Consider the following 10856-nt stretch of genomic DNA (forward strand, 5'->3'; position numbering starts at 1 on the left):
GAGCGAGCGAGTTCGGCCACTTGCTTAGCGGTGTCTATAATGCTTCCCCCATCTATCAGAGGCCTTAAAGACTATAGTTGGGCGGGAAACGTCCTGGAATTTGGCTCAGTGATCCCCTTTGGGGATGAGGTTCTTTTATGTGCCGTAAAGTTACAACACGGGACACACGGCTTAAAGTCCCTCCCGGAGGACTTGTTCCCTGAATTTTTCCACCCTTAAAAATTCGACGACCTCTGCCGGGTATTTGAACCCGCGTACCATGAGTCATGAGGTGGGAACGTTACCTCTAGACTACGGAGGCCACTGAGTATCAATGAAAGATATCGAACTTAATAAAGTGTCTTCAAATTGGGAACTAGCTAAATATGGAGTTCCACAAAGCTCTATATTTGGGCCATTATTGTTCCTTATTTACATAAATGATTTCCCATTATCCGTTAAGAAAGTAGGTAATCCACTATTATTTGCTGACGATACAAGTATTATCATATAAAACACGAATTCTGAAGAATTTAAAAATAATATCAAATTAGTTCCGAACGAAACAATTATGTGGTTTAATAGTAACTTTCTAACATTAAATTGTGATAAATCATACCTTATAAAATTCTTTCTAAAAAAAGCACAGGGAAATAGAATTGCAAACAATATCTACACATAATAATTCAATTATTACAGATATCAATTCTACTAAATTCTTGGGAATAAATGTTGATAGTACCTTATCTTGGAAGAATCATATTACGGATTTATCAAGGTTAAAGAAGGCTTGTTATGCAATAAGGGTAATAAAGCCGTTTATGTCACTTGAATCAATGAAGATGATCTATTATTCCTGTGTACATTCTTTATTGTCATATGGTATTATCTTTTGGGGTAATGCCCCTCATGTGAGTATCTTCAAAATTCAAAAAAGAATAAGAGTTATCTGGTTTGGGTAGACTGGATTCATGCTGCGGATTGTTTAAAAAATTACAAATATTGCCACTTCAGTCTCAGTACATTTTCTCCGTACTTCTTTTTGTTGTTAAGAACAGAAATTATTTTATAGCTAACACTGATATTCATGATACCAACACACATTATAATCACAATTTATATTTACCTTCTACAAATCTATCAATAGTTCAAAAAGGAGTGCTCTTCTCGGGTAGCAAGATTTATAACCACTTACCCTCAAACATTAAATTGCTATCCAAAGATATTAAAGAATTCAAATTTTTATTAAAAAACTATCTCACTGAACATGCTTTTTATAGTATTGATGAATACTATAAATCAACTTCTCAATGAACACTTTGTCTTGATTGTCTCTCCTACGGATAATATAATTACACAGCTTATGTATCTACTACAACTGTATCAGTGTTTGTATTATTCTATATGACTGTACTAATTTATAGTGGTCTTAGTGTTTTCATTCATCCTTGTATGCGTTAGGAATGCATATTTTATTATCTTATGTTCAAACATGGTTATGAATGTATATTTTATTATCTTATGTTTAAACATGACAGATTCTATATCCAATAGGTTGGTTTGACCTTATATGGATTGACAGAATGCAATAAATAAATGAAAAAAACAGGTAATTTTCTAGACTTACACAGAAATGTAAACATAACTTTATAAGACAGCATATATATCATCACCAAAGACTTATCCTAATTCAACTTTACTGAAAAGAAAAAACAACACAGGCAGTGTGGGGAGGTGAAAAAAAAAAAAAGAGACAAATGCCTACTTTCACATTACCCCATATATATGCATTTCCATAGCTGGGGTTGCCTGATGGTTTCGATGGAATCTTATACATTTACAGCTGTGAAAACTTACATTATACTAAAACAGATCACTAATTAGACAAGAAATGCTGAACATCAATACAGAACTTTTGTGATGAATTTTAGGCTTTTAGTTTTATGTTCTAAATTTATTTTATCTATATATTTTGCACAAACGAAATCAAGTAGTGTGTCATGGGGCCAATAACTGATCAGCTCTTCCTCTACAAAGAACCTGCAGTTCCTGCCATATCATTCCAATATTTTGAATTCACTTTCATCGATTCATTTATTCAGAAAAATATGTTAAAATGTTCCTGTGACAGGACTATAGTGACATCACAAACAGGAGTACCATGGATCGATGTCTGGTACTCAAGACTCCCCCTCTCTGCATGGTGTAGAACAGCGTTGACCAACCTAATACATCTCGAGGGCCAAATTTAGTTTATAGAACACTATAGTTTATAGAAGCTTTCAAAATCGTTGAATCGTCGGTTGAACTCTGAAGACAAATCTTCAATAATTTCAGTGTAGTCCCTAAACTCCAAGCCTTCTTATTTTGAGCGTTTCTGACAGCAAGGGAAATGCAGAAGGTTATTTTTGTCCAATGCAGACTTAAATAAATGTAGCTTTTTACGGAAAGTGTCAACAAAGCCAACCATCTGACATATTGTCTGCTTCTTGCCCTGCAATTGCAGATTCAGGACATTCAAGTGTCGAGTGATATCGGTGAGAAAAGCCAAGTTTCTCAAGAATTCGTCGTCTTCGAGATCATTCTGCAGTTCAGCAGAATTCGTAACCTCTTCTCTTAGGAATGTTGCAATGTCATAACGGAGTTCAGAGAACCGTACCAGACATTTTCCACGGCTTAACCATCTTACTTCAGTGTGTAGAAGCAGGTCCCCATAAGCAGAATGCATTTCTTCGAAGAGGGTCATAAAATTTCTGTGAGTGAGTGATCGATTTCCTCCTCTGATCACATTAGTAATTTTTGTGACAGTAGGCATGGCGGTAGACAGTTTAATTGATTTGGCACATAGAGCCTCCTGATGTATAATACAATGCAAGGTAGGTACAGTAATTTAATTCTGTCTTAAAAATCCAACAAAACCGCTTATTGCCCGTCACTGATTTAGCGCCATCTGTTACTACGGAGGCCAATTTTTCAAAACCACCGAATTCCTCCACTGCACTCTTAACAGTGTTAAAAATATCGACACCTCTAGTTTTGCTGTGGAAATAGCACACTTTTAACAACTCTTCGAAAATTTAAAATCTTCTTTAATTTCATGAAAAAATATCAGTAACTGATTAGTATCCGAAACATCTATGCTTTCGTCAAGAGCAACTGAGAAATAGGAACAATTAGCGATTATGTCTTTCACATTATTAGATATCTGGTTGCTAATATCTTCCAGCCTCCTACTAACAGTCTGTTTTGAAAGGGGCACTGTTTGAAATTTGTTTCCTACCTTATTTTCATTGAAAGATTCTGCCATCTTTATCGCACTGTTCTTAATTAATTCACCATTACTTAACGCTTTTTTATCTTTCATTAATTTATGTGTCACAAAATAAGAAGCCAGCAAAGCTTCTTCTTGTTGCCTTGTTTCATTGGTAAAGAGATTTCTACTGGAAAAGTTTTTTCTTTAACTGATCGCAGACTACTTTCCTTGATTTACAAGAGTGTTTTCCGAACTTCTGTTCATGATTTGTCATGTAATGCCTCTTTAGGTTGTACGCCTTTAAAACTGCTAGCACTTGAAAACATACTAAATACTGTGGCTTGTGGTCTTTATTTAATATTAAAAAATATTCATGTTCCCCTTATGAACCCCTTATTTTCACTATCAACTTTTCTCAATTTACTATTTGACATGCTGTATCACTTACAATAAATTCAAACACAATTTTAATTGAAAAACAGTTCCACACTCACACTCCGTAATCACACTTCACTTTCTAAAATCGCACTAACTGGGAGATATTTTTGCTAAAACTGGCACTTAACAAAGGCCAGGATGCCGAGAGAAACGGTAAACACCCCACCCCGCAAGCAAGCTGGGAATGGTTACTATTTTGAAGGTGTCATAAATCCTTCACCACTACGGTCTTCTCTTCAGTGTCATCTCCCTACAGAAGTAGGGTTGGGGGACTTTGAATTTCCATGACATGAACACGGTTATTAGAAAACAGTTTGAATTGTCCAACTTGGTAAGAACGTATACAGTCAATTGCAAAATGCTGTAAGCTAATGAAACGTCCTATTAAAAACTGAATTCTATGCCAATACAGCTGTGAAGTTAAGATTTTTGAAAGTAAACCTGAGACTTGGTGGGGGGCTGGAGTAAATCAAGTCGCGGACCGGATGTGGCCCGCGGGCCGCCAGTTGGTCATCGCTGGTGTAGAAGATTCTTCTACTCCCCTCTGTCCTATGTCAACCAGCCAAAAGCACCAACATTCATGTGAACAGAATAAGTAGAAGACTGGATAGGACTATATGGAAGTATGCTATGGGGGAAGCATAATAGTTCAAGAAAAATGTGGTGGGGGGTCAATCCATAGGATTTATTTCTATGATAAATATGTAGTAGTTTGGCAGTGTTTTGTTTACAGTGAGTTATCATACACAAACTTCTACAAGGTGGAATAGCGACATGTGAATAACTGCAGCATGCTTCTTCAGGGCTGACATTTTCACATTATTTGAACATCTTCTCACACCTAAGTTTTTCTCTTACACGGTAATCCAACATTACTTTCTTTAAAGAACTTATTTCTCCACGTATAATCGCATCATTTCTGGATAAAGATAGGGCCTTTCTGAGATCCTTCAGTGCAGCATCATAATCATTCAACCCTCGCTTTGCCTGTCCTCTTCTGTATATAGCTTTTGCACATTTGCTGTTGATTTTCAGGGCCTGAAATATGTACAAATCACATAAGTACGATTGCTCTTTTATGCCTTTTACAAGAAATATTAACATTCTAAATATCAGTTAAAACCAAAAGATACAGTACTTACACACTAATGGGTGACCCCTAGTAACTTTCAAGATTTACAACCACGTTAGCTCACGCATAGGCAACCTGGATTGAAAGTGGACCACTTCATACTATTTCACTCAAGTGCCCAACTTTATATCCAATGAACTACCATAATGAAGGACAGAGCCAACTTCCAACATGCATGCTGCCCCTGCTAGCTAGCCTTTATGGTGCACAATCAGTAACTTTGATTACAGATGTGCAGCTTCATCAAACATTTAATTTCACAACAGCACTCATTTGGCACAATTCTCCATCTTTGAAACAACTATCTTTTCCTCTTTGGTTCTCTCAAAATCCTACGGATTCATCATTTTCAAAATAAATCACAATGTAAGATAACACTTATGTCAAACTAACAGAGGTAATCTCACTGGAGGCTAAATACAGAGTGAGTACATATGCTTTAACATTATGGCAATGTTAAAAAAAAAAATAAAGTTGTCCTTCTGCTTAACTAATTAATCAGTATTCCATTAAGACATGAACGGCTCCACATCCCAGCTGCTTCAACCCTGAGAAAAGACTCCGTGGTACCCACTGAACAAGATGTTGGGTGGGGCCCCAGCACCAGTCTGGACAACTTGGAGGAGAAAAATCTTGTCCTTACCGGGACTTGAACTCCGACACCTTGGCATCCAGCCCATGGCCAGTTACTATACCAACTGTGCTATCCCAGTTCCCCCTAACATAATGGTAAATTTTTAAATAAATTGGATCATCCATTAACATATAAGTACCAAAGATACAATTTCACACCTATCATATTTCAGTCCACCATGAAATAAAAAGCTATTGCAATATAGGAAATCCACCATATACTGCATTATATGTATTTTAGAAAATGAGTGGAACTGGCTGATAACTAAAATCTCCTTTCATATCTGTGTATCACTGCATAACTGCTGCTCTCACCAGCTCACAACTCCTTAAAGCATCACTGTACAGCCTTCTTTTCAAAGAAACAGCTGCCAAGTTCAACAGACAATTCAATTCTGTCTTCACAAACTCTGTCCTAACTGGTTCATTCTTAATCTCTCCCAGTTTTGATCGAGACCTGAAAAACGTAAACAGAAACAAGTTTCCATTTAAAATTAATTGTTATAGTATGGATCTTTTGGGATATAACACTGTGTAGTTTGCTGAATGTCAAGAGACATTTGGGAGGAAAATATCACCTCAATTTTCAAGGTCAAAAAATAAGCAGAGTAAGAAACTAGCGCAAAAGCAAGTGATAAGCAGGGCCATGGGAGCCTGCGCCATAGCTCAAGTGGTTAGTTGCTGGCTTCCCACTGCGGCAGCCCGGGTTCGATCCCAGGTTTGGTCAAGTGGGATTTGTGGTGAACAAATTGGCGCTGGGGCAGGTTTTCTCCAAGTACTTCGGTTTCCCATGCCAATCTTCATTCCACCAATTGCTCCACAATCACCCTCACCTATCATCTGGGGCTGGTACAATAGGCCAGAAGTGGCCGGAGTACAAGGGACTTAGTCCCACCCCACTAGCAATAAAAAAAAGAAAATCTCTGAAGATAACACTCGTCATAATCACTGCTATCATACAAAGGGTTATAGGTTTTGATGTGACATACTGCTATAATACTGGTTAATCCATTTGCTCAAGATGCAAACAACCTGGCCCACAATTCATTATGATGGTGAAACAGGACTGCATATGAAACATCTTCATACACATGAGGCTAACACTTGCCATTCTGTAGTTACGTATGTTCCACTCAGACCTGTTAATGGTAAAAATAAATAAATAAATAAATAAAAAAAAAAAAGAGCAGGAGATGACAGGCATGTGTGGAAAGCACACTCGAGTTGATATTACACTGTCCATCTTCGCTGAACAAAGTTCTCTAGGCAGTAACAATGCTTAGTGTGTGTTATTATACTACCAAGTTCAGTATCTTAGTACAAAGTAGCTCTGCTTCCAGAACCTTTTAATGTTATCGATATTACACAGTCCTGATGATGCTTTTTCCTCAATTCCCCATTTAAATTATGACAGTCAAAATTAAGAGCCTCATGCTGAAATAATATATAACTAATATAAATTGCTCACCATTCTATGTAACGTAATGCTTTCCTATATTTGCGATCAGCATGAACATAATCCTTGGCCTTGTAGAAATAATTTCCTGACTGCTTTATTTCAGTTATTACAGTTTCAAATGCATGACTCTGCAAAACAATATTTTACATTGTAAATATAAAATGCACCTTAAAATAATAAATATTCAAAAATAAAAATACACTTCAATCCGATATTAAGATTTTCAAATACTGTCTGTGTAAAAATATCAGAGAAGTCCTGTGTGTTCAAAGAGATTACAGTTCCCACTGTAGGTTTGAAAACAGAATCCAGTAACTTCCTAATGATGACATATTTTTTTTATTGCTAGTAGGGTGGGACTAAGTCCCTTGTACTGCGGCCACTTCTGGCCTATTGTACCAGCCCAAGATGATAGGTGAGGGTCATTGTGGAACAATTGGTGGAATGAAGATTGGCAGGGGAAACCGAAGTACTCGGAGAAAACCTGCACCAGTGCCACTTTTTCCACCACAAATCCCACTTGACCAGACCCGGGATTGAACCTGGGCTGCAACAGTGGGAAGCCAGTGACTAACCGCTTGAGCTATGGCGCGGCCTAATGATGACATAACAAATCTATGTGACTATCTCATGATAACATGTCAAAGATATTTTAGGCAGTTTACCTGAAGTTGCTGCTCAGTGGGATCCCAATCCACTGGATAAAGAGGGTAAACATCCGCAGTTCCATCGTTGTCTCCCAATCCCCAGTCATCATCAGGTCCTAGTTCTCCACAATCTTCAATACAACATTTCTGCCACAAAACAAGACTTACATGTGTTGGAACTGTGGTGCTCCCAGCAGCAATTATAATAAATATTATCTCCTGGAATTCAACAATGTATCAGAGGAATGTACTGCTCCCATCTTCTGAGCCACAAGCAAGCAACCAGCAAGAAGCAACTGGCAAGCGCAACTTCTCCAAATCATCAGTAAGTGTTCATCAGACTACATATCATTATACCCCAGATGATAGTACTCTTCAATGCTTATAAAGGTAAAGCAATCCCTGTCACAGGCTGTGGAGGCTCATACAGTATTGAGACATCGAGGCTCTCACATTTTCTAGACAACTGGCTCACAGATGGCAGTGAGGTTGTGAGCCCTGTGTGCCAGTTGCCCTTCACCCCTCAGGAAGATTCCTGGTACTCATTTCTGTTACAGGCTAAGTCAACACCAGACTCCTTCCTTCCACTGATCAGGCAATTGTTCCTTATTCTAAACAGAATTAATGAATTTACAGATCTCACACCATAATATCCTATTTTCGGCTACTCCTAATTTTTCTTACACCCTATTATACTCCTAATACCCAATAAACTGAAGTCAACTGCATAAAGTACATTACCACTGTAGGACAATCCTGATGAGTGGTAACTCTGCTCACTTCTTCCACAACACCCAGTCCTTTCTTCACTTTACCGAATACAACATGTGTGCCATCCAAATGCTCAGTTGGGATTGTGGTGATGAAGAACTGCGAGCTATTGGTGTTTGGGCCAGCATTTACCATGCTCAGTGAACCTGTACAATGCTGAAATGTAGAACACAACATGCAGCATAGGTAAGAATGTATTGCCTGACAAAATGGGCATCTAATACAAAAGCTAATCCACTTTGCCACATTATGTCACTCTCAGATATGTAACTTACTCTTGTAATCCAGATGTCCATATGAGACAGTAATGTAAACAACAGCATATGTAGGATATGAGGTTCTCACAGCAGTGGTTATGAACAGTACTTTCTTCTGGGATATAACGCCATTTAGTCCGTTGAAGTCAACTGACATTTTGGAAGAATGTATTGGTCAACTTGCCACCTGCTTTCACGCTGGTGTCTCGCTTGGGTTATTCGATCCTGAAGATGGAGGTGATATGATTATGGACTTGTGGGATGTGATGCCATGTAATATTGCAGACAGGTAACATTTAGGAGGAATCTACCATCTCCATCTTCAAGACAGAATACATATATATATATACACGTGTATATAGACTGCACACATTGGTACCCATATACAAAGCCATATGGAATTATGTCAAAGTCAGTATTTTCATAGTCACCGCTGGCAAGGACCTCAAATCACACAAGCCCTCTATTAAATTGAATCAACTAAAAAAGAACATGAATTAAGGCAATAACAAAGCCATACCACAGGCCATCAGAGGTCTGGGTTCTATCCCAAGACACACCATATGGGACTTCGTCTAAATGGCAGGTTTCTTTCCCAGTACTGCAGTTTTCCCCTGCCAATTCTCATTCCACCACTGCACCATACTCATGTAACATCAGGGGCTGTATAATAAGGTCATCTGATGCTGCAGTTCCAGGGGACTCAGTCCCATCCCCAATACACTAAGAACATGTCATGCCTCCTCTTATATGGAAAAAAATAATCCTCACATTTTCTCTATTCTGTACTAATTTTAGTCACAAATAGTCACAATTCTGTTTTTACCTAAGAGCAAAACAAACCTAAAAACTTACCTTCAATTTAAAATTTTCATCTTCAAATGTCAATCCATATATACTTTCTCCACTTGTTCCATCTTGTGCAATAATGTCTCCTCCTTGAATCATGAATTGGGATACTGCTCTGTGAAATAGGCTTCCTTTGTAATGCAGTGGTTTCCCTAATATTCCAACCCCCTTTTCTCCTGTACACAGGGCTCGGAAGTTTTCTGCTGTTTTTGGAACAACATCTTTGAATAATTCTATGACAACTCGTCCCACTGTAAACGCAATATTCAATATCAGTCTCTGAGCCACTGATAACTTTTATTATCCTTCAATAATACAAACAATACTGTGCTTCCCCGTAAAACTTCACAAGTCTTACAGTCATTAAAATTACAACAAAACTTTCGCATAGAATGACTGCTTCACAAAGTTTTTGAGACCAGTGAAACAGGAAAAATTATTAATAGAAACATTAACTCTAGTTATTACTTTCTTGAAATTACATGTATATAAGCTACAAAGATGAAAGTATAAAAGAATTTTGACCTGTATCTGCAGTTATATTTTTAAGTTATTTTGACAGAACGAATATGTTTTAATATCCTTACACTATTTAAGCCACAAAGAGAGATTTATTAATATTTATTTACAAATGTGTAACTTCATATTAACCTCTACATAATCCAATACTGATGTCTAGGAACACCAGAGGATTCCTATCCGATCCCATGTTCCGTTATTCGTGATTGACGCCAGGATGTTATTCAACCACAGATGTGTCCTACTGAACTAATGTGACACCCATAACTCCAAATATTTACAATAAAACAACAATTACTAACACTATCTCATTTGTACGTAAACCTAACCCAGGACTGAATCAAGTTTCGACATTCATTACGCATCACTACGAGCAATGGATATCATAACACACAAAGGAACTAAGGAAACTGGCAACCGCAATTTCTGAGATTGTTATCAGCTCGAGTTGAACACATGTTACTAAACGGAGCAGCGCTAATTGAGGAAACGGCAACGCAACTCGCGGAAAGACCGAGAAACTCCATTTCCAGGCAACGGAGAGCATGTCAGTCTTCACACAATTGAGTTGCCGCGTGGTTTCCTAGTGTCAGCTGTTCGATAAGTTCTATAACGCGCTTCAGCTATTCGATTGATTCTCAAGATCCTCAAGATCGCTAAGATGGCACGAGACGTTTGCGGTGTTGCTAATTATTTTTGAGGGACGTTAATTGAGCAAGATCCTGGTATATGTGACAAACGCCAACCAGACTGTACAAGTCAGGACAAAATAGATTTGGCTTTGGAAAGAATTTCTCATTTTTTTTAATTTTTTTTCCACCTTCCATAAATCCTGTCGAGAATACATTCTCGTGCGGATATGGAGCTCATCCTAGTTACAGCCAAATCTAAGAATTACAGTTGTCATCCAGTAGCATAC

At 37.8% G+C, this 10856-nt stretch overlaps 1 protein-coding gene across 1 annotated transcript; it reads right to left on the reverse strand.

Moving 5' to 3' along the window:
* Positions 1 to 4319: 4319 nt before the first annotated feature.
* LOC111874220 (peptidyl-prolyl cis-trans isomerase D) lies at positions 4320 to 10367 on the reverse strand. Its single transcript, XM_023869544.2, has 7 exons — positions 10070 to 10367; positions 9425 to 9669; positions 8283 to 8468; positions 7560 to 7688; positions 6904 to 7022; positions 5751 to 5892; positions 4320 to 4708 (listed from the first exon to the last, which is right to left on the reverse strand). Exons 1-7 carry the CDS (start codon positions 10125 to 10127, stop codon positions 4490 to 4492), a joined length of 1098 nt encoding a protein of 365 aa, XP_023725312.1. The 5' UTR covers positions 10128 to 10367; the 3' UTR covers positions 4320 to 4489.
* Positions 10368 to 10856: the final 489 nt, after the last annotated feature.

This window comes from Cryptotermes secundus, unplaced genomic scaffold (assembly GCF_002891405.2).
Source record: "Cryptotermes secundus unplaced genomic scaffold, Csec_1.0 scaffold26, whole genome shotgun sequence".
In the NCBI taxonomy this organism is placed as follows: domain Eukaryota; kingdom Metazoa; phylum Arthropoda; class Insecta; order Blattodea; family Kalotermitidae; genus Cryptotermes; species Cryptotermes secundus.